This window comes from Cnephaeus nilssonii (genome assembly GCF_951640355.1).
Source record: "Cnephaeus nilssonii genome assembly, chromosome: 15".
NCBI lineage: Eukaryota > Metazoa > Chordata > Mammalia > Chiroptera > Vespertilionidae > Cnephaeus > Cnephaeus nilssonii.
In genome coordinates, this window is record NC_137086.1 from 42,430,169 (window position 1) to 42,455,473 (window position 25,305).

Sequence of the window (25,305 nt, forward strand, 5' to 3'; positions counted from 1 at the left end):
TCCCAGTCCTATTTGATGGGAACAGAAGAAGAATAAAGAAAACTAACTGTATGTTTTATGAAATACGAGAAAGGAAGTCTCCTGCACAGGACTGTTGGAAGAGCATGGAATGGGTTAAGCTGGATACTGCATAACTATGGTAACAGATGTAGCTAATTTAGGACACAAATGAGGGTGTGGGAAGGTTCTAAGAGAAATGTGCGAGGGAAGGAGAATAAGTTCTCAGATAATCTGTATGGATGCTCTGCCATCTGACACAAGTAAAGGAGGAAAGAACCGAACCCGCCCTCACTTTTCTGGTGTCTTTTCACCACAGATTTTTAAAAGCAAACGTCAAGAAATCCTTATAGGGGCTCCATGCTGAGCCAAAACAGCAAACATGATGAAATTCATACTCAGTAAAATCATATGGGTGGGAAATTGTGTCCATTGTTAAATGAAATCCTGCCTTCATTAAGGCCCCATGCATTTCAAAGTTTAATAACTTCATTTGTTCCTGGAGAAAAACAATTCACAAATGACATTCAGATGCACGTGTATCGACTTCCCCGTCCATAAACTGATTCACAATTCAGCACCAGCACTTAACTACCCTTTCAAAGCGCCACAGAACATGATCAAAGGACCATGAAAATGGGAACAAATCTGCATCACTCCGGGTCACCAGGAAGGCAGCCATCCCCACCGCAGAATCCGTGAGGAGTCGATGTCTTTGCAACATCAATTCTCCCATCCAGGAACATGACATTTGATTTCTGGAGTAAATATTGGCAGTTCAGCTTTTCTGTGAAAATGGTCCATTTGCTCAAGATTTTCACATATGTTAGTATACAACAATGCATAGTGTTCTTACGATTTCAGATCTCTTCTTCTCCCCTTTCCTTTGTTCCACATATCCTTTCTAGTATTGTTAAAATTTTTAAATCTTAATTAGGCTTGCCAGCAGTCTGTCTATTTGGTGAGCTTTTTTGAAGGACCAACTTGCCGACAAGAAGTGGGAGGAGGGAGTATAAGGTGAAGAAAAGAGCCTGTGAACGGTGTGGAGGCTGACGGGGGAAGGCAGGGGGCTGGGGGGGGGGGGGGGGGGAGGGGTATTAATGTCCAAAAAGCAGTCTATCTAGCGGGTAGAGTGAGAGGAAGGATGATGTGAGCAGTAGAGGTAGGTAAGGAGTTTGGGCTTTATCCTGAGGGTAGAGGAATGAGGAGATTCAATGTTTGTTTAGGAAGGGCTGCTGTGGATGGATGGAGGGAGGTCGGGCTCCATGTCAGACGAGAAGGGGGAGGCTCTGGAACAATCCGGAGTTCCAGCCAGCAGTAGCCTGGCTGTGAGAAACAGAAACCCAGGGAAACTGGCCCAGACAGGATAGAGGGCGGCCTCATCAACATAGGCACCAAAGTCTCTGGGCCCATGGAACCTGCTAGAACTGGAATCACTGTGGCCAGTGCAAGGGAGCCAGTGGCTTCTTCTCTAAATCGGCCAGGGAAGTTTCCCCTCATGTCTGGTGTTGGTTGGGGGTGTGTGTGTGTCATTTTTTTTTAGTCTCCTCACCCTGTTCTCCTCCCCTATTGGGTCTGATAGACCAAAGATTCCAAGTCCTCACAGGTCCATGCCTGCTCCAATCAGTATGTATGTTTGGATGGGCTGCAGCATGTCAAATGGTCCTTAGAGCTGCCACTCACAGAAGCCAGAGGGATTTGCTACTTTGTCTTGGTAAGTTTTTCCAGCCACTTCAAGGCTGGGCCTAGAAAAGACCACGCCAGATATCACCCGGAGCCCTGAAACTGGTTTTCTGGCAACCACATCCTAAACCCCCTGGCTTCTCGGTCCTGTCTGGGCTACTGGGGGTGAGGTCCTGCATCATATCAAATACATTAGGAATGTTTACTGCTGGGCAAGCGGCATTTATTTATGTATTCATGTATCTTTATTTTTAGCTGCAACTGTTGGGGTAATCAGAAATGACGTGACTTGAAGCTGGCTATGTTAAAGCCCTACTTTCCTGGGGGCTCCCTTAGCACATGTTCAGATCGGGGGTCCAGACACTCAAGGTGGAGGTGCTGATAGAGTTCCTAGAGCCCTCCCCCTTCCTGTCCCCACCAATCATGCCACAACCCATCCAGGCCTGGTGCAGTGAGCCTGCGGAATAGTCTAGGACTCAACTGGGAGAGCATCCTTGCTCCTGCCCAGGAGGGATCCTTGTTGAATCGTGGGTTGGCTGGTGTTGGTTGGCACCATCTGTACCATATCTTCCAGAGAGTCCTTAAAGAATCTGGGCCCATTGTTCTCGCCCTGTCTTCTGAAACTAGAATGGATCTGTCTTGATCTTGCTCTGCCTGGCACTGTCTTGGTTTTAGTACTGCAGGTCCCTCATCCCAGGAAACCCATCAGTCCTGGGCAATCAAATATAAATGTCTGTGTGACGTACATATGTTTATGTCTATGATAGGTATATATTAAAATCTACCAAAAACACTATTATAATGGGAGACTAACATATATCTTATAATCTTAGATCACTGAGCTACAAAGAAAAATTTTTAAATAGATTTGAATAAAATCAATAAACGTGTTTTAATCCATACAGCTAAACATTGTACTACACAGAGAGTAGACTTTTCTTTCCTCCTCATTTCATAAGATTGGCTAACCTTTCATGGGTAGTTTATCTTGCTGAAGACAGAGGCAGGTTTGAGTATTACTGCCTTAAAATCTTTTCAGGGCACAACTATGGCGGTCAAGGTACATGGAGTCAACTATTGGGCTGCAGTTTCTCTTCTAGATATTCAAATTTATAATCCAAGAATCTTAGTTATGGCCTGGTACACAGTTCAAGATGCCAAAAAACTGCGTAGAAATCACTTTGAAAGAAAAAATTTTCTCATGGGCCAAGGCTTACCCTAACTCACTTTTATTAAAATGTAACTTAAATATTACACTCTAAAGGCCAGTTCTAAATACTTATACTTTATAGCTTTTACATAGCTAAAATGGCAAAACAAAGATGTAAATAAATACAACTATCAAACTTTAAAATGTCAAATTAATAAAATGAATTCACTGCAACACCATTTGGGGTTTAACAATAGAAAGATGTAGCCTCAGGTCAACTTACTACATGTTATCATTTTCTGGATTTTGACTTCAACAATCCAAATGCAGACAACACATAAGCATGCTGTGCAAAACAATATTAGTAACATCAAAAATGTGTCTAATTTAAGAGGATACTATCAAAACCATCCTGGAGTGACTACATAAATGAGGTGCCATTTCATACTAATAAAAATAATAATCATCTCTAACATTTGTTGAACCTTGCTATATGCTCCAAGCCTTTCACATGTAATACTTCTAATCCTCACAATATCATATGAAACAAATACCACATATTTATCCACATATTATCATAAGAAGAAACTGAGGGACAGAGAGGTTGACTAACTCGCCCAAAGTCTCACAGCTAGTAAGTAGAGAAGTGGATCTGAAGTCGGTCAGTCTGGCTCCACTTAACCATTGCACCAAATTACCTATGTCACTGCTTTGGATTATCAGAGGGTTACTAACTCTGCATTAAACAGAGATCTAATCCAATTAGTGCTGGAACCAGCAGCAGTAACTTTTTCATTTTTTTACTGCAACACCTGCTGCTAATAAATTGCTGAGACACTGTCCATATGCGGGCGGATCTGGCAGGAGAGCTGTTTTCCTTGCCAGTGCAGCAGTGGTCGCCAGGAACAGTTCTTTTGAGTTTGGCAAGCCTGTGCCCTATGCAGGCTCACCTCTCTCTCCACATGCCCCGTTTCCATTCCCCTCCTCATCCGTGCGGGGACCTGGCTCACAAGGGAAGATACCGAGGGTCAGGCCCAGCATTGGTTTGGGGGTGGCTGTCAAGATGACCCAGAACACATTTTTATTATTCATTATGTAAGATTATCATTGAAATGAAACCACTAATTTTAGAGAAGACACAGATCCCTCAAAAGACATATATCCTCAGAGCCTTAGGGGCCTGACCCTGGTGTGATACCATGAGCTCACATGGAGGGACACTATGAAAACACAGCTGAAGGCAACCCACCCTTGTGTTTGACAGAGACATGATTGAAGATCATTCCAAACACTGTATCATATTTGGAAAAAAATTTGTTATTTTGTTGTTATTTTGTGTTTTTGTTCTGGCATTGTGATGTTTTGTGTTTGTATTTTTGCTGCACAGCTCTTAACACAATATGTAATTGCATATTTATTGGAGAGATTTATCATGAATGTCTCTTTCGTGCATTTGTAAGTGCCATCAGGGCAGAGACCATGTCTGTGTCTTACAGAACGTGGAATGTTTGTTGAGTGAACAAGTGAGTGAATGAGTCAAAAAATAAATAAAACACAAGCCATGGGCTGGTCAATTTCCCTTTATGCATCAGCTACTATAAAATGGACAGTTGGGTTTGTTTCCCCCTCATGAAAGGCATAGAGGGTCTTATGCTTGTACTTTTGTATTCGTCTCATTCTTAACACCATTTTATGTCTCTACCCTTAGTTTCCTGTTTTTCTTTCCCATCTACTTCTTAGTTTATGTTTTATGAATTCCTGTAAACTGTCTTAAATCCCTTGTGGAACAAGGTAGGTAATAACTATATTTACCAAAGCCTTTATATATATATATATATATATATATATATATATATATATATATATATATATATATATTTAAAAATTTAACATTAAACTCTGCCAACAAACACATTTATCACCTGTGAACTCTTAAGAACAGCGGAGGTTTGCTAATTCCAGCATTATACTAATATTTAAAGCAAATTCAGCCCCAGCCTAGAAACTACATGTGGTGTGTCCTCTCAGGCCATGTTGTGCAGTGTGCTTGTGACAAGTACATTTCTAACAGGGCTAAGCAATTTGGTGGAGAAGAAAGAACACAGGGCTTGCTACAGAAATGTTATGGATTTTGGATCAAAGAATGATTTATTGTTAGTGGTGCTCCAAGATGTACTGACAGCATACTAATACTGAGAAGTTTGCTTTCACTGCGCCCTATTGGGGTGGGGCTTTGGGCAAGATCCAGGTCCACAGGCAATGAGAAATGTCTGGTCATGTTTCGGAATGAAGGTACAACATTATACAGTGAACACATTAAGTGGTCTAACCCCCTTTTTAAAAATCTCCAACGTTTAGTATTCATTTGCTAGTGGGCAGACGGCTGCAAGGCTGAAACTTCAGTCACCTTCTCTGGTCGTATTCATTTAAAGTACTTTCACTTCAAATGTTGACCAACGATTTTCCCCTTACAATGAAACATCATTTTCAAACCCCATTCCCCGAGGACACCCCTCACTGCCCAAGGTAAATATCCCCGGTATCCCAGCTGGATCCACATGCCAAAGCAGAAAGGAGGGGAGTCCGCCCCCTCCGATCATTTGCTCCCCTCCTTTAAGGTGACTCACAGAACACAAAATGTGCATTTTGGAAACTGAGATTTGATTTCTGATCTTTATAAGGCTCCTTTGAGTCAGTTGAATTTTAGATGACAAACTGCTAGAGGAGGGAAGAGTGGGTGTAAAGAAAACAGACGGGTAATAATCATGTGTCACAGATAAATGACAATTTAAAAAAAAGAGTTTGATAGGGTGTGGGCTGGTGCTTTTTCTTTCTCTTCCCCTTCCATTTGGGGGGGGGGGAGGGTGATTAGAGAAGAAAAGGAAGGGGGAGTAAAGGCAAGACAATAGGCTAGACCCCAGTGCCTGATCAGCATCCTAAAGCAGTCTGCCCCTCCCAGCCTCCCCGCAACACCAGGTAGGCTTTGGTCGAGATTTCAAAACAAGCAGACGCTCGTCCCCCGCCCTCCGGACCCAGGGTGGCCTCCACCAGGGTGCAGGAGGGAGGAGAGGCGAGGGAAGATGGAAGCTAAGAGATGAACAGACTGGCAAGACCTCCGGGAGGCGCGTAAAAATCCAAGCCCACGGGCACCCACTCACTCGCCAGCCCCCCCCCCCCCCCCCCCCCCCCGCTCCAAATGCAGGCGGCTGCCGACGCCCCACCTGCTCCCCGCAGCGGAGGCGTGCGGCGCCCAGCCCCTCCGAGAGGCCCCGCAAGGCTACCCGGGGAGGGTGGCGGCCGAGCGGGAAGGGGAAGGAGGGGCGACGGGCTCCGCGAGGCCAGCACCCGCCCGCCCCGCGCAGAAGGCAGCCCCACCTGTCAGGCGCGGTGCTCCGGACCCGCAGGTCCCACAGTCCCCGCGCAGAGGCCAGCGCTCGGCAGCCCCGCTTTCCAAAGAACCTCCAATGTTACATCAGCAGCAGACACCTTGAGGCACAAAACACAGCCGCGGGGGAGCAGACGCGCTCCCTCCCCGCTCGCCGGGCTGGACCAGTCGGGGCGGAAGGATGCTGAGGGGGCTCGGGTTCCATTGACGTCCACCGGACCCCGGCGAGCCGCGGCGCCCCTTCCAGAGGCGGGCTTACCTGCTGCACGGCTTTGCATCCATCTCTGGGCTTCCACCGGAGGCTGTTGTTTCTGTTTTGTTTCGTTGGTTTTTTATTTTTATTTTGGGTCTGCTTACTAAACGCACCCGGCTAATGTGCAGAGCAGCGTTTTCTCGCCATCCTGCAGCCCCGCGCCGTCAGGGCCGCCGGCCTGGAGTCCCACCAGCAATGCAGCTTCTGGCGTCACCGGCGACTGCCGACCATCGAGGCCGCCACTCCCTGACAAAAGGCGCTCGTTCCCGCGCGTCCCTCACAGCCCCGCCACCAGAATTAAATCCCTTCCCCGCGCGCGGCTGGGAGGAAATGCGAGCTCTCCGGCGGGGCGCGCTGACAAAAGGACGCCTGGCGGTGCCCACAGCGCCCCCTCCAGCGGGCCGGGCCGGGCCGCCGGGCTGCGGTGCTGCAGTGCCCCCGCCCGCAGTGCCCCCGCCCGCGCTGCCGCAGTCCTGCCGCCGGGCCTCTGCCCACGTCCACACCCACACCGCCGACTGCCCCAACGGCCAAGAGCCAAGATGAGGATGTTGTTACTAGGAAGAAAATCTGAAACGGGAGCTCCCTGAGAGCACACCTCCCTGGGATTTAGAAAAAAAAAAAGAAAAAAAAGTCTTACACTTGGACTGTTTCTTGTCTAGGAGGGACAGCTTGCCTTCAGAAGATAACACTACTAATGATCGTAATAGCAATTGTCTGGCCATTTGAATCCCAGGCCGAAATTACCCCTATCCTAAGTCGGACTGTTTCTGAAGAGAACAAAATTGTTGCCCTACCCTCTCAGGCTATGGGCCCAGCTCCCTCCAGTTCTCACTACCTCCTCTTCTCCCCTGGCTCCCCTCCCCACCCCAGAGGAAACAGGTATTTAGTGAATGGGGGACTGGATGGAGAACCAGAACACTGGGTCACAGTCTCAAACCTGCCATTAACTAGCTGTGTGACTTCAATAAAGTCACTGAACCTCTCTGGGCCTTATTGTCTTCCTCTGTAAAAATGACAGCACTTAAAAGGCATCTCACATTTCTAGTGCTCCTGGCAGTATTTCTCAGAGAGTAGGGGCATCAAGTGGCAGCTTGGGACTTTAGACCCCAATAATCGCCACCAGCTCCCCAAAGCTCCCCTAAATCAACATTCACTGCAAGTGTTTCTAAAAATGTGATTTCTGGGCAAGTTCAACTTCCAGAAAAGCCCGTGGTCACTGCCCCCAACAAGTTCCCTCTGCTCCTTCTAGGTTCTGGGACACCACAGTCCTTAGACACCCCCATAAAAACCACCAGACTCCCCCAAAGTGCTGCTGCAGAACCAGAATCGCTGGAGGTGAGCCCAGGAATCGGTATTAGTGACAAGCATCCCTAGTGATTCCTTTGCATGCTAACACTCTATGCAAGCTGCTGCTGATGAGAGAGAGAGAGAGGAGAGAGAGAGAGAGAGAGAGAGAGAGAGAGAGAGAGAGAGAGAGAGAGAGAGAGAGAGAGAGAGAGAGAGAGCCTGGCACAGCAACCCTAGAACAACTGGCAGGCATTCCATTTCAGATACCAGAGTAAACTGTGTCTTTCTGCTCTAGCTCCTCCAATTCCTCCATCCCCCAGTCTCTACTCCTCCTCTCAGAGCTGCTCACTCATTCTCATTTCATCTTCAGAATCACTAAGTCCACAAGGTCTCTCCCCATTCTCATGTCAAAATCTGCTAGAATTACAAGCAACTCACCCACCAGGACCCGAAGTCTGTCTGGCCAGAACCAGGAAGAGATGCATTTATTGACACATTTTAGTTAGCTGTGCATTATCATTATGGACTGATAATATCTGGGGAGTCAGGAACCCCTTCACCAGAGCCCCCAAATCACAGGTATGGTGGGCCCTTTTCTGGAAATAAAACCCCAAAAAGGGAGTAGGGAATTTTTGTTTAGTCCACAAATAGCAGGTTTCATAAATTACCATCACTCAAAAATGTATTTTCCCGGTGTACAATTTCATTTTCAAACTAATAATAGCAAACTCTTGTTGGCTCCTGCCACTGTTCTCAGGGCTTTGCATGCATTTTTATTCACTTACTCTTCTGAGGGTGGTACTATTACTGCCCCATTTTATAGATGAAGAGACTGAGGCACAGAGAGGTTAGGTAACTTGCCCAAGGTTGCACAACTAGTGGGTGGCTGAGCCAGGATTCAAACTCAAGTACTATGGCTTCAGAGTTTATGAGCCCTAATCACTACCCCACACATGGCCTCTTGGAGGAGACAAAATACTGACTTTTAAAAGCCAAACTAGTTTAAAACACTGATAAAGTTGATAAGGCCAAAATACTCTCCTTTCCCCAAAAAGTTATTCTGCTCCTCTAGCCAATAGAGTCTAAAAAATAAAATATACCGCCCCCCCACCCCCCCGCCAGCTTCTCCCAGATGCCATCTGAATACAACTTCTGAATATTCTGAGTGCTGGGAAGAGTAGCACCATCCTGTACCTTCAGGAATCGTTCAAGTGCCAGGCAGAAAACAAGACTTCATTATATTAATTTCCATATTAATTGCCTAGATGGAGTTTTAGTTGATGTTCCTGAAGTTCTCTCTCATTCAAGTCCGAACTCACTCTGAAACCCAATGAAAGAAACTGTCACTGTAGTTGGCTCCACCGAAGGTGCTGGGAAGATCCCTGGTATTCGGAGTCCCCACTGCTTGGCTTTTAACTAGGGGCAGGACAGCATCGGAGACTCCATGTCAGACCCAGAAAACCACATTTGGCTAGCCCCCAGTGGCCAGTTTAAAATCAGATTTTCTGACTGATTTGCAATAAAATTATTCCTAATCTCTTTACAAAACTGTTTCTGGCCAGCAATAATTTGTAAAGAGAGAAGATGGCAGTGTAACAGACACCCACAGTGTTCCCGCCTCTTGGTGTTCATGCCCTGTGTAATTCCCTTCCCTTAGGTGCTGGCAGGGTCCGTGACTTGCTCCTAATAGAATACAGCAAAGGGGATGGGATGTCACTTGTGATTGTGCTACAGAAGATTCTTGACCTTGCTAGCAGACTCTCTTGATTGCTTTCTTGGCTTGAATGCTTTAAGCAAATAACCATGTTAGGAAAACTTAAGTGTCAAGGAACTGAGGGTGATATCTGGCCAGATCCTTCCCCAGCCAAGCTTTCAGCTGAGACCCCAGCCCAGACTGCCACCTTGATTTCTGCTTGAGAGAGACCTTGAAGGAGAGGATCCAACCAAACCATGCTCAGGTTCAAGTCCTGCCCGATAGAAATTGAGAAAATAAATGTGTTGTTTTAAGTTGCTAAGTTTGAGGTAATTTGTTACACAGCAGTAGATAATGGAGTGTCTTAGCACTTGCCAGGCCCAGCCATACTTATCTACGGCTTTCCCCTGGGTGTGCCGAAGGAACTGACACTCTAGGGCAGTGATCGGCAAACGGAGGCTCGCGAGCCACATGCGGCTCTTTGGCTCCTTGAGTGTGGCTCTTCCACAAAATACCATGGCCTGGACGAGTCTATTTTGAAGAAGTGGTGTTAGAAGAAGTTTAAAAAATTGGGCTCTCAAATGAAATTTCAATCATTGTACTGTTGATATTTGTCTCTGTTGACTAATGAGTTTGCCGACCACTGCTCTAGGGGGTCAGCTCTCAACCAATGACCATCAGGAGTCCATGGATAAAGAGCCTGGGTCCATGATCCAAGGTGTTGGAAGGACACATCTGGGGCATGTGCCTTCATAGGACTGAGCCTCAGCTGCCCACAGCAGTAACCTGCTCAGTCATGCATCTTTCATAGGCTGCTTCCTTCCCGGCATCACTTTCCCACACCCCTGTTGATGTTTCCTTTCCTCAAATAATCTATAAATCATGGCCTACTTTTAGGGGAATCCAATTTAAGACAGGAGATGGGGCCCAGCCAGCGTCACTCAATGGTTGAGCATCAACCTATGAACCAGAAGGTCATAGTTTTATTCCAGGTCAGGGCACATGCCCAGATTTCAGGCTCTATCTCCAGTGTGGGATGTGCAGGAGACAGCTGATCAATGATTCTCATCGTTGATGTTTCTATCTCTCTCCCCCTCTCCCTTCCTCTCCGAAAAAAAAAAAAGAAGACAGGAGATGCGGGAGACAATGCTTTCAGAGCAAGAACAATGATAAATTCTAAGTCTAGATCTCCTGAAGACCCCACTCTCAGCCATCTCAAAAGAGGCCAGGAATGGAGATGGGATTATACCAGCTAAGACACTGTCAGTTTGAACTAAAGGGGACAGAGAAAACAGGACAGGATGAAGGCAGGTGTTGGACTTCCTGGATTCTACAGAACCAGACCATAGAATTATCTGGTTGTAAACTTTACATGCACTACTCTTCAAGGAGGCAATTCAGAGATCATCAGGGTTGCCACTCTGACCACAGGCCCAGGAGGCAGGTCTATCTCCTCCAGGTTTCAGAGGGCAGGGCCATCACTGCAAAGAGCTCTGTGTGTATGTGTGTGTGGTGGAGAGGGGGGGAGACGGGGGGTAGCGGGGGAGTAGGAGGGGAGTGATGCTGCTAACCCAGGGCTCCTGGGAGGTGGGATATTGAGCCAAAGAGGGTTATTGTGAAGTCATAAGATCTAATGGAACTTGCCTTGCTAGTTTTAAGGCCTGCATGGGACCCATCATCCTTTATTCTTTCCTATTCCCCTTTTGGAATGGGAATGCCTATCCTATGCATTTTCACCATTGCATTTGGAAACACATAGCTTGTCTGCTTTCCCAGGGTCACAGCTGGAGAGGAGTTTGCCTCTGGATGAATCATACCCAGAGTCGTACCCACAGTGATATTCTTAGATGAGACTTTGGACCTCAGACTTTAGAGTTGATGCCGGAATGAGTTAAGACTTCTGGGGCTGTTGCAATGGAATGAATGTATTTTTCATGTTGTAAGAACATGAGTTTGGGGAATTAGAGACAGAATGCTATGGACTGAATTGTGTCCCCCGCCCTCCTCCCCAAATTCATATGTTGAAGCCCTAACCCCCAATGTGACTACTTGGAAACCATTAAGGTTAAATGAGGTTCTAAGGGTGGGACCTTAATCCCATAGAATCAGTGTCCTTATAAGAAGAGGAAGAGAGACCAGAGCTTGCTCACTCACACTAGCTCTCTACTATGGGAAGCCACAGAGAGAAGGCAGCTGTCTGCTATCCAGAAACCAAACCTCCTAGTCCTTGATCTTAGATTTCCCAGTCTCCAGAACTTCGAGAAATAAATTTGTTGTTTAAGCCACTCAGCCTATGGTATTATTTTTATAGCAGCCCAAGCTAACTAATACATGTTTTGTGCCTCTGTTTGCCCATCGATCAAACAGGGATCATCGTGGCTACCTATTAGGACAGTTGTGAGGAAAGCTAACATAGGAAAATATGGAGGACAGAACCCAGCATACTTCTTGAGGAACTGTCATAAAAATGAAGACTGCCTCTATGCTCAAAGTGCATGGGTGTCCAACTTGCACAAAGGTGCCATATGGCCTTAGCTAGGTATTGAGATAACCCAGAAGATTCTCACTCCCGTTGGCTAATAGTTACAATTCCACATCCTGCAAGCTGTAATTTGTATTCCTCTTAAAGGTTAATTTTCCCAGGAAAGGTAATAGTCACTTATTTCTCAGGTAATGAAAACAGATGGAATGAAAGATATTAGGCGTAGGACCTGAGAGAAGAGGACAGAGACCACTGGAGGGGTTGGAGAATAAGAATGAAGGCTGAAAGCCCTGCAGCCTTTTTCTGCAAAGCATGAAATTAAGGAGAAAGTACAGTTGAGTAGATTTGTAACAAGCAAGGCCATTTACAGGGTAATTGTAAACTTTGAATTATCACACACACAAAAAAAACTTTAAAGACTCCAAAACTGCATTTATTTGTCTGCAGAATATAGGCCTGCACCAGTTTTTTCACTTTTCATATTTGGAACCTGAAACACAGACGAGAGTTTACTGTAAATGCTGAAGATAAGAACAGACAGGTCACAAAAGAAATGTCTAAAAACTTGTTCATTTCATTAGTAAGCAAAGAAGTTTGAATTTAAAGACATCATTTTTACCCACTAAAATTCTATCATTTTAATAGCTCCCACTGTTGGCAAGGATATGAATTCAGCACTCTTACACAGATGATAGTATTATAAATTAGCACCATGCATCAAGACATAGATTGTACCTACCGTGGCTCAGGAGTTCTACTTCTGGGAATCGATCCTTTAAAAAAAAAATACAGAAAGAGTGGAACACATTTGGTTATTTGCCATGTTTATGAGAACAAAACCTGAAAACAAATGTCTGTCCATTAGAAAACTGTCCAATTTAATGAGCCATTAAAACTTGTAATAAAGACCATATATAAACCTCTAAACATGCCAATGGTAGAATAAGGAAAAACAGAACACACAATGTTATCTACCCCATGATAATTTCTTAACTCAGTTGTATAGAAAAAAATATTTGAAAGCATTTTAGAATATTTCTATCAGCGGTTTTACTAAGATCATTTTGTATCTTCTCAATTTTCTGAAATCTCAACTTGAAGAAAAAACAAATGGATGACTAAAAACATAAACTCACTCAGATGATGGTCAGGCAGTTTGTATATTGGAACTTAGATGTGTGTCATTGTGGATAATAAAATACCAAATGCTTTAACTTAGGTTAAAGTTCTTATTTATTTCCTAGTCCCCTCTCATTCACATTTCCAGGGTGAGTTTTGTTAGAATGAAAGGCTGTTAAAGGATTTAATGCTATTTCCCACATTCCACTGACTCACTGAATATTGGGCAACTTACTTAAACTTCTGTCACTTAGTTTCCTGACATGTAAAATGGATATAATTGTCTGTACATCACAAGTTGGTTACAAAACTTAATAGGCTACTAGGTACAATCTTCCAGGAACAGTGTCTGGCACAACATAAGTATCAATAACTTTTTTCCCCTGACCTTAAGCCTTTTCACTATACATGTGATCAAGCTTTCTTTTCTTGAGTTCAAATTTAGCTTTACACATTTTATTTTAAAAGTTTTTATATATCTAAGAGGTTTTAAACCTAAGAGACAAATTCATGTAATATTGTGTTTACTTGAAGGGTTCAAGGTTAATTTAATCTTACCTGCCTATGGTCTAGTATATTATATGTCATTGTCTTTGTGTTTTTTTCTTAAGAGTTTCCTGGAAATTTCCAAAAAAGGTAATATTTAAGTATCAGAATATGAAAACTTAAATTTTATTAATGTTGTCTGATTCTCACAGTTCATTAAAAAGAAAAGCCTGTTGGCCTCATCTAAGTCAATGTGTTACAGGATCAAGAAGAGTGTGGTCTGAGGAACAGAAACCCAGCTTGCTGCTCAACTCCTTTAATAAGGCAGGTGCACTCCTGTTGTTGGGTGTGTTGCTGGATAATTTGACGTATTGTCCAATGTACTTTCCCTCCAGCCACTCAGTCAAAGCTTGGGGTTGGGATGGGTGGCAGCAATAGAGGAGAATGGCAAGAATTGGATGGAAGTTTCCCTCAAAGGTAGAGGCTGGCCTTCCTTGGACAGACAGCGCTTTGGGTTAGCAAAAAACCAAATGCTCAGACTGCCTAAGCTAGTCCTTGAGGGAGGTCAATGTGTCCTTCTACCTTTTCCCCTTATTCTAATCCTGGGTTATCCAGAATAGATCAAGGCCATTACACATCAAAGAAATAAAAAAGAAAGTGTTGGCCTTCTCAAATTATGCTCACTGACGGGGTTAGGAGCACAAACCAGGTAGAGTTCTTGCCAAACACACTTCACACACATACACATGCATGCACACACAACATATAAAAATCCATTTCCATGATTGATTCGACCTCTTGTCCTCATAGAAAAATTAGAATTCCAACGAACTCCCTCTCTTATTTTTGCAAAGAAATAGAAATTTGTCTATCCTCTTAACTTTTTAAAAATCTTAATCAGATTTGGCTTTAATCTTTTGTACTCGGATGTCGAGTGTGACGGTTATTGAATGTATCAATAATCTGAAATATAAAAAAATCCAAATAAATAAGTTTGTATGAAAAGAAACTCCAGTTTTTTATTCTACTGCCGCGCTTTGTAAAATCTGGGGTATTTAAAAAATTAAATCCTGAGTAGAATAAAGGAATCTAGAAAAAAGCAAGAGAGTGCAAAGGGTTAAACATCAGGAATCCTCCACCAGAATCACTCCAGAGTCAGATGGATCCCGTCCTGCATGTCCCAAATCTCACCCTTCCAATGTTCCAGAGAGGACGACCAGCATCCGTATCATCACAGTACCAACCCCTCAGTGCCCAAAGTTCAGAAGACACAATAACACCCTAGAGCTAAATGCAACCACTGGCACAGCCTTCCCTCTGAACCTCAGTGCCCTTGGTCTGGGGCTGCAAAGTTAAAGGCCTAAACTGGTGAAGTAATAAGGGGTGGTGGGGACCCACAAACCAGAGAACACCCACCCCATCAAAAAGGAAGTTCAGTTTTTTAAATACTCTGTTGGCTAAACGTATCAGAAAATGGCCCCTAGGCTACCAGTGAATACGGGGGCGGGGCAGACAAAAGTGCTTCCCAAGGGAAAGCCTAGGCCCACCCCACTGCTATGGGTAGGGTTTTTGCTAAAACACACAGCCACTACCTGGGGGGAATGTGAGAGGGAAGACAGAAGATAGATGCTTCCGGGCTTTCCCTGGGTGATTATAAATTAATCCCAACTCGTTTCAGAGCTTAAAATGCCATTAGAAGAAATGTCTGCAGTGATTGCTTTCACCCAGAGATTACCACAGCCTGCAGAGGAAGTAGTAGAAATCTACCACCCACACAGGCTTCCTTCTCCGAGAAACTTTCCCAGGGCTGCTGCCAGGACAGGCCAAGATTTAGAAGTGGGTAGTGGGGACACATCCGGGCCTCATCATAGACACCATGTTTATCCATATATCTCTTTCCAGAGCTCTAACCCAGCACAGTTGGCATCTCTCCCAACACTGAAAGTGGCCTTTGTACAGGGACACAACCTCCACAGGATCACAGGCAATTCTGAACGAAATTCAGGGTCTTGCGCAATGTGAAATGCCCACATCATAGCCACGCATGACAAATAGAAGGAGTAAACAATGGTGGTTTATTCAACATCTTGCCACCCAGCAATGCCCAATCCCCAAACAGCAAAATCTTACACCTGCAAGTCCAATTCTAAATGAGCCTCGTCTGATGCGGAGAAAAAAGGAACCCTCGTGCACTGCTGGTGGGAATGCAGATTGGTGCAGCCACTGTGGAGAACAGTATGGAGTTTCCTCAAAAAATTGAAAATGGAACTCCCATTTGACCCAGTAATCCCACTCCTGGGAATATATCCGAAGAAACTAGAAACACCAATCAGAAAGGATATATGCACCCCTATGTTCATAGCAGCACAATTCACCATAGCTAAGATTTGGAAACAGCCTAGGTGCCCGTCAGCAGATGACTGGATCAGAAAACTGTGGTACATCTACACAATGGAATACTATGCTGCCATAAAAAAGAAGGAATTCTCATCATTTGCAGCAACCTGGATGGAATTGGAGAACATTATGTTAAGTGAAATGTCAGTCAATGAAAGAAAAATACCACATGATCTCACTCATTTATGGATAATAAAGAACATTATAAAATTGAACAAAAAGATAGATACAGAGACAGTAAAGCATCAAACAGACTGTCAAATTACAGGGGGAAGGTTAGGGAGAGATGGGGGAGATAAGAGATCAATCAAAGGACTTGTATGCATGCATATAAGCATAACCAATGGACGCAAAACTCTGGGGGGTGAGGGCATATATGGGAGTGGGGTGGGGGGGCAATGGCAAGATATGTACACATATAATACCTTAATAAAAAAAATTGGGGGAAAAAAAAAAGAAAAAAAAACATAAAAAAAAAATAAAAAATAAAAAAAATAAATGAGCCTCGTCTGGACCTTGACATGAATCCCTATCCCCACCCCGGCCAGATGCTGTGGCTTCACCTGGCCCACAGCCCTCTCCATCCACACACATACTTGCTGACTCAGTCCCCCAAGTGAACCTACCCTCGCCTGAGAAATTAATCTCCGTTCCTACCATCAGCAGATCTTATGTACTTCGTTTGGAATTTTGCCTCTCAGGAATGTTGCTGATCTTGCATAGCCTGTTCAGACACATCCCCAAATCCCAAAATATGACCATCTCTGCCAGCATCAGGAGTCCACTCCTCAAATTCTCTCCAAGGGCAAGAAGGGCTATATGGGAAATCAGGTTGGCAACGTACTTTTAAATGGGTCAGGAAAAACATTCTTTGTACTGTACTTGCAAGTTTTCTAAAAGTGGATTATTGTTTCAGAATAAATCTTTTTACTTTTAAAAATGATTTGAACATCAAAGAATAAGAAACCCTTGACAAACCTGATGAAATCCTAAAACACTTCTGAAAAAAAAAATGACTCTATATTCAGGCCTTAGAAAGCACACTTGACAGAAGTTATATGCATATATTAAAAATCTAAAATTTACTCTTTGTTTATTCTAAGAACGAGAGGTCCGATACATGAAATTTGTGGGGTGGGGGAGTGGGGGGGTCCCTCAACCCAACCCGCGCACCTCTTGCAATCTGGGACCCCTTAGGGGATGTCCAACTGCTAGTTTAGGCCTGATTGGGCCTAAACTGGCAGTCAGACATCCCTCTTGCAATCCAGTACCTAACTGCCCGCCTGCTTGCTCCTTATTGCTTGGCTCACTGCTCCTTAGCTCCTGCCATGGCCTCTCCCACCACCGCTCCCCAGCGGTGAGCCTGGCTTCTGGCTGAGCAGCACTCCAGCTGTGGGAGTGCACTGACCACTAGGGGGCAGCTCCTGCATTGAGCATCTGCCCCCTGGTGGTCAGTGCACATCATAGCAAGTGGTTGAGCGGCCTTAGCATATCATTAGCATATTATGCTTTGATTGGTTGAACGGATGACTGGACAACTGGACACTTAGCATATTAGGCTTTTATTATATAGGATTAGCATACTCTTCCAATTAAACTTGGTTAGCTAAAAGACTAAAAATGAAGTGTCTTGTTCCCTTTTTAAAAGAAATTTTCAATCAGAACTTTTGTTTCCTACTAGAAAAAGTTAATCCCTACTTTAAATCAATTTACTAGAAATGGCCTATCTCCAGGATCACTTATCCTTGGAAGACATGGGTCTCCTATACATCCTTGCTGCTGGTGTCACCAACATAGGCTTGCTCTGCTACGAGACCCAACAGGACTGGCAGAAACGAACAGTCCGTTAGCTCACCATGAGAATGGCATGGTGATGCCCACCTGATAAGCATCAGTGGGGATTAAATGCAAGTAAGATTCTAGCCTTACTATCTAGTACATATTAAAACTTACATTTGTGGAAGCATTACAGTTATTAACTTAGATAGCCAGGTTCAAGTTTCAGTTCAGGTCATATCTACATTCTTTTCTTTCATTCTCAGTCATTAGCTGTCAGCTCATGTAGTAGCAACAGGAATTCTGTCTCCTAAGGGTTGACTGGCAAGGGAAGGTTTATATCTCAAATGGCCCAGAAATTGAAAATCTAGACGAAGCATGTGCACAAATGGAGTACTTAGAAAAGAGTAATCAAATCAGACATGGTAACCAAGGCCAGCCAGTCAGCAGGAAGCCTGTAAGACCTCAAGCCTGAGTGAAGCATTGGTGAGAAGCACATGAGAAAACCCTGAACACTTGCTACAAACAGAGCTAAAGTGCCTGTGGCTCATTGTTGATTGCTCACCAATCAATGCTGATTGCTCACCAATCAATGTGATTGCTCATGTTGCATCAAGCAGACTTAATAATGTATGTCCAATTGAACATTGACATGCCAGGTACTGTGCTAGACACTTCACTGACATGATGCCATTTGAACCTCACAGTTACCTTACATACGGGGTAGGTACAATTATCCTTCCCGTTCTACAGATGAAAAAACTGAGGACTGGGGAGATTCAGATTCAGTAGCTCACCCAAGGTCACTCAGCTAGCAAGTGGTAGAATCAGGGTTTGAACCTCACATTCTACCTCTAAAACCTGCACTCAACTTCTATTCGAAATGGCCTCCCATCACCAACCATCACTTGTGACTCCACAGCCCTTTTTCCCTTATATCAGACTAAGCAACTTGCTTGGTACAGTTCATTTAGTTCTAGATTCTCACAAGCCTTTCATATTCCAACAGCAATCGTGTCATCGGATGGAGTAAGGGGTCTCATTTGTGTACCACTGAGACACAGCAAGGACCAAAAGTCCACTTTCTAGACTTGGAGAAGCAGGCTATTTCGAGTGGCTTCTTAGCTTGGCAGAGTAATAAGGGCTGTTACAATAAACTCCTTTGTTATTCCTTAGAAAATGCTGCCTTATAACAAGGCCAATCTTTTTAAGTGTATGCGTGGTGTGCACACATGAGTGTGCGTGTGTGTAAATGTTTGTATATGCTATGACCATGCAGCTTTATGTATGGCAATCTAGTACTTATTTCTTTTTCTAGAGACCTCAGAGTCCAGAAAACCTTTTGATATATTAATTAGGGTCATAAAAAAATAAGCTTAGTCTATGATAAGTGGTTCTGGAGGAGTTGGCTTCCCCTGGGGCTGCTTACCAGTTAATTTGGGGAATAATAGATCTTCCCAACTAGCAAACTCCATCTCCCAACCTAGGTGCTTTCACAAAATGATCTTGTTTCAATAATGGTTCATCATAAAAAATACCACACACCTCAAGGGAAGCATTTTGAATTTTTTTTTTTTTTACATCTATATTGCAATTTAAGAAGAAAGACTTTACCATACTCCTGGTTGGGGAGTAACTCCAGTTGTAGACATCATGCTCTGGCGACAAGTGCATGCTGATTCACCACTGCCACCATCTGCCCAGGGCCCTTCCTTCTCATTCTTCAAGCCCACATCACAGATAGCATGTTGAGTGCTGTTTCTCAATTGCTCTTTAGCCATGGATATATGTGGTTCGGAAGTATTGTTTATATAGTTCTGATGATCTGGGTTTTGTTTCTAGAAATCATATTTAGTTGTCAAACGCTATGACAGTCAGACTTTGGAGATTTAAATCAATATATTTCAAAATTGTAATGGATAATGCTTCATTTAAGTTATAAGGGCAATTCTTAAGTTATGGAGAGAAAAATCATTGCTCAATGGACTGTATTTTGTTCATCTATAACCTAAAAATGTTGTGTAATGGGCCACTGCACTTAAAATATTATAGCAACGTGGAACAGATCCTGTACTTTAATGAAAACAGCACAAAACTAAGCACTTCTGTTACACAATAAACATACAAAAAAACAAAACAAAACAAAAAAACAAACCTAAGGCAGCCACTTGTATATCTGCAAACTATGGCTGCGCTAAACCCAACTATCCAATTTGGCCAGGACGACAATCATTCCCACCACTGTAGAATGTATCCTTCCGGTCATCACCTAAGGAGGTCTAGTAGACAAGGGGGGACAAAAACCTCAAAAAGTACAATTATACACCTGGCGATTTCTGCCCTAAGTTTCTAGAACGATTGTTTCTCTAGTATCTGTCCTTCTCTTCTGTCCCTAAACATGGTCCCTCTGCTCCTTGGAAAAGACCTTTGCTGGCTCTAACAGCTTTTCTTCTCCCTTTTGTTTTTAACCTTTCTTTCCAGTCTCAGACTTCCAGGTCGAATGGACTTGAAGTTTGCCACTTCCCTCTGCTGAGACTCCAGATTTTTAGCAACAACACACCCTCAACCCCCTCCCAGCTGGCTTCCAGCCATTCCTACCCCACATCTCAAATGCTGCACCTGGTTGCCTTTCCTGAGCTCTCTGTGCTTCTCCCACTACTTCCCACCCTCAGATTTTCAAGATTCCCCCATCCCCGACTTTAGAACCCATCTTGCTTCTCCACTACCTTCCTACCACCTTCTCTCTGATGGCTCCTCCCTCTTCTCAATGATGTCACTTAGGGCTCATTTCTAAGGCCTTTCCTCTCTTCATATTTTACCTCCTCTGACGACTCATCCATTCTCAGGCTTTCAAGGTTTTCCTCTCCATGGAATGAGCCCATGAAACCAACCCCTATCTTCTACCGCCTAATGGACACTTCTGAGCCATGCATTCTGAGAACAGTGGTGACGTTATGGTGCTTCACAGATTGCAAAGAAGGTTCATTTGATTGGTATCAGCAGACTATTGTCAACCCTGTTCTCCCGCAGGGTTGTCCCTTAGGGAGGGCCTCTCCTAAGGGAGACTCCTTTGGGATAGAAATGCCTCTTTCTTTACGGGTCCTGTCCGATGTTTTTCTTTTTCTTTTTTAAATATATTTTTATTGATTTCAGAAAGAGGAAGGGAAAGGGAGAGAGAGATTAAAACATCAATGATGTGAATTACTGATCAGCTGCCTCCTGCACACCCCCACTGGGGATCAAGCCTGCAACCCAAGCATGAGCCCTTGACCGGAATCGAACCTGGGACCCTTCAGTCCGTAGGCTGACGCTCTGTCCACTGAGCCAAACCAGCTAGGGCTGATGTTTTTCTTGCTGAAGAGAAGCCACCACCACAGTGTGGGTTTATGGGAGCCTTCTCTCATGACCCAGCTGTCAAGGTCGTATGAAAGATTCAGCATTTAGGAGCTCAGGGCCCTGGGCAGTGACAGAAGGTATATAGGTGGTCAGGAACTTGCCTCCAAATCTTACACAGACTTATACACTCAATCCCTGCTCCTGACACTTCTTAACCATGTGGCCTTTAGCTGTATTTTGTGTTTTTCCTCTGTAAAACGAGGACCATAAATAACTCAGAGGGTTGTTATAAACTAACTGGAATGTATACATAAATTGCCTGGCACATAGAAGGGCTCAACAAATGATAGATCTCATTGCTCTACCTTCCTAAACCCTTACCTCAGAGTCTTTGGCTCTTTCCAAAACATCACTGAGGACTCGTATGTATTCAGTTGCACCTTTAAGAATATCAACTTTGCTGGGCTTCCTGCTTTGAGGAAGAAATGGCACCAAAGCCTTCAGTTTGGAAAACCCACGGTTGAGATTCTTTATCTGGAGAACAAAAAGGCACAGTGAGAACAGAGAAGCTCATTTGTACAGACGTCCCCCCAAACCACAGAAGGGGGCTTTGAAGGCTCACTTCCACAGCTGTCTTGTCTGGGTGGGGCATCTAAGCAGGCACATGCCACAGAGTCACCACTCCACCGACAGTAGTCCCCGGCCAGGAAGGGGAGGGGGAGCGACATAAACTCAGCACTGCGGGTGGACAGGCTAGGAGTGTCTATGTTCACCCGATGCCTTTCTGTTCCTCTGAGAACACAACCACCGCATTGTAACGTAGAGGCAGTAGGCGCAGTGGCTAAAAGCTCTGACTCCATAAAACTGGATTTAAAGCCCAGCTCTACCATTTCGCTTTACAAGAGTATTAGGATACTTCATATCACCAACACTTGGTTTGCTTATCTGCAAAATGAAAAATACCTACCTTGTAGTGTGTTTTTTTTTGTTGTTGTTATAACTCTTCAACTTCTTGCCTAGCTGAATTGATGACTTAGAGTAAGTGTTAGAGTCCAGAGAGTCTGCATGTTGGTGAGACTCGAAAGGCAGAATGAGATGCCTTCCCCACTTCCCCCCAAATCTCCAGGGTCTAATTCCTCAGCTCCAAAGCCCAAAAGTGTGACAATATCCCCCTAGGGGACACAGGCCCTGAAAGACCTGGCTCCTACTATGCCATAAAGCCAATGCACTCACATAGCAAGCCTCTCCCACCCCACATCAAAGTGGACTAAGGACAGAGTCCATTCACCATAGAATAAAATAACCAGGAAACATGAAATATTAAACTTTAATAATCAAAGAACTACAAATTATAACAGAAATAGGTGCCATTTTTCATGTGCCATGCTGGTAACATTTTTGTTTTGGTTTGTTCATCATATCCAGTATTGAGGATGGAAAAGGGAATGATCCTATATCTTGTAAAAGGGGATAAAAATTGGTAACTTCTCTAGAAAACAATTGGATAACTTGTGTCAAAAGTTTCGACTGTATGTATCCCAGTAATTCCACATCTAGTATTTTATTCTAAAGTAATGAGCAGGCATGGACATAGATTTATGTACCATAATAAGTTGCAAAGGGCACACATGTCCCACAGTAGGAGACTGGATAAGTTATGGTCCATTTCTAGGTCAGTCTATGCCATTAAAAATTGCTCTTTGAAAGCATGCTATAAAGTTCAATATTTCATGTTTCCTGGTTATTTTATTCTGTGGTGAATGGGCTGACTATGTCCTTAGTCCACTTTGATGTGGGGTGGGATATGAGGAAATGCTTTTGATAATGTTAAGTGAAAAAGATACAAATATATCTTCAATATGTGTACTAGATGGTCACAACTTTGAGAAAATTATATATGGGGTGTCCCTCAAAAATGTATACATACACTGAATAACTTCAAAGGCAGTGTTTATTAAAATGCATTTCATTTTCAAAATTGAGCTATCAAAGTGTGTACACACTGTTTGGACACTGTATATACACACATAACTAGAAAATAAAAGACTGGGAGCATGTACACAGAGAATGATAGTTCATAGACATCATGTTTGTGTTATGTGTGTTTCTGTTCCCTATATAATCATCTCTATATTTCCCAGGCATATTCATTGCATCATTATAAAGAATAAAGGTGATTCGTTTTTAAAATAGTGGATTTAACACCAGGACGAATTCTCCACAGAAAGCGAGAATTCCTGGTGGGAAGGCCCACACAAAATGCAAAATATTGGATCCGAATCTTGTTTGAGGGCCACATCATCACAGCAGATCACAGGGTTATTTTCATGACGAGTCTAGTGTCTGGTGAATTCATGCTTCTCCACTCTTGCAAGTTTCCCGATTTTCCTTTAAGTCTTTTACTCTTCCTTGGTCCTTTCTCTGCACACTCTTTCCCAGACAAAGCTCCTAGTGATTCACCGGGGCTACATTTCTAAGGGGCAGATGGCGGCCGGCTGGGGCAGCAGCCCCAACTGCTCCCACAGCAGGTCCTCCCGCACCTCGGCCGTCGGGGTGCCCAGGAACAGGCCCCAGCAGAACCTCTTCCTCGAGTCCCAGCTTAAATGTGCGCCCCTGCCTCTCACCATTCACCCTTCCCTCTCTAGGATCCTCTTCTGCTGCCACCCAACCTACAGACTGCACTGAACCAAAGGAGGCCTGATCTGACAAGTTGGGGGGCCGAGTTTAATTACAAATACCAAAAGCTACCAGTAGATGCCGCTCCTACGACGGCCCACAGGACCATTGGGGTTGGTGATTTAGCGCGAAGCCCGCCTGACTGGGAAAGGGGCACTTTCTCTATTTTGGCAGGGGGTTCACTGGGAGTCTGGTGCACACTGGGCTTGGGGGGGAAGGGGGTAGGGGCGGTGTTTGTTTGTTTTTGTTTGTTTAAAGAGTAACTTCCATTAGGCCCCACTCACCCCATTTGTGCTTGGAGACAGAGACACAGAGCACAGGGAAAAGGGGTGGCGAGAGCCCTGCACCCCAAGCGCCCACCAGCACACTTGTTTGTGAGATTTAAGCGCAACTCGGGTGCTCTAAGCGTTTAAAAGCATCTGCCAGGGGCAGACATTTATGAAGTTGCCACGGGCCTCCTCAGCTCCCCAGGCGTGTTAGCACAAGTCCAGGCGGTTAGGCGCGTGAGGTGCCCATCTCAGTGGCGGCGAGTGAGCAGCTGGACCAGGGTGGAGGGCAACAAGGCCACGGTCATGCACCCAGGCTAGGACACAGCCGGCCCTCAGGAGGCCGACGCCCCTGGGGGGTGTGTGTGGGGGGTTGGGGGGGGGGTCACGGATGGCCAGCGAATGGGTGCACTGGGGCCTGACCAGGTGGTGGGAGCTGGGTAGGGGGCATGGGGGCGAGGAGAGGGGAGGGGAGAAAGTCATTCCTGTCCTGGTGCGGGTTGTGGGGCGGCCGAGCCCGGGTGGCCTCGGGGACCCGCGCGGGGCAGGGCGCTCACCCTCTCGCGCTCCTTGGCGTTGGCCACGCGCCGTCGCTCCAGCACCAGCTGCAGGTCCTCGGTGGACGAGTAGCCGCCGGAGGGCAGCCGCTTGAGGCGGCAGATGGCGGCCAGCTGGGGCAGCGGCCCGAACTGCTCCCGCAGCAGGTCCTCCAGCACCTCGGCCTTCGGAGTGACCAGTAAGCCGGGCACGATGTCCATGGCTGCGCACTGGGCCGGAGGCCGCCCGGGCCTCTTATTGCGGGCACCTGGGCCACACCTGGGGCCGCGCGAGGCCCGGCGCCGCGGGGGCGGGGCCTGGACCACCTGCGCCCAGAACCCTGCCCGCTGCGGCACGCCAGGTCCCACTCTCTGGAAGCTACATATCTCTCTCTGTGTATGTAGATGGATAGGTATGTTTTAAAAAGCATTTCATACTATTATTTCCAATTCCAATCCAACACTTCAGGTGGTCTAGTTTCCCCCTTTCGTATTTGTAACTTCCCTCTTTCTTTAAGAAAATATGTTTTAATACATATTTATATTTTTTTAAATATATTTTTGTTTGCTCTAATTTCATTTCGAGGCAGATAGAAGGCAACAGGAGCCAAATGTGTGGGAATGAAGCTGAAAATGGAGATAGTTTACCCATTTACTTAACTTTCCTTGAGGATCAAAAAGGACTTTATTGACATTGTTCTGTTTTTATTGCCAAACCCTTGAGTGGACTAGCTGGTGTGTATCAGGAACCCAGCGTAAGAACCTTATTCTTTCACTAGAATC

General features: G+C 44.9%; 1 protein-coding gene across 1 annotated transcript; it reads right to left on the reverse strand.

Moving 5' to 3' along the window:
* Positions 1 to 19,318: 19,318 nt before the first annotated feature.
* Positions 19,319 to 24,744, reverse strand: FIGLA (folliculogenesis specific bHLH transcription factor; the record flags this gene model as incomplete). The annotated part of the gene is made up of 3 exons (XM_079792216.1): positions 19,319 to 19,546; positions 21,426 to 21,578; positions 24,544 to 24,744. 3 exons carry the CDS (start codon positions 24,742 to 24,744, stop codon positions 19,319 to 19,321), a joined length of 582 nt encoding a protein of 193 aa, XP_079648342.1.
* Between the last annotated feature and the right edge of the window lie 561 nt (positions 24,745 to 25,305).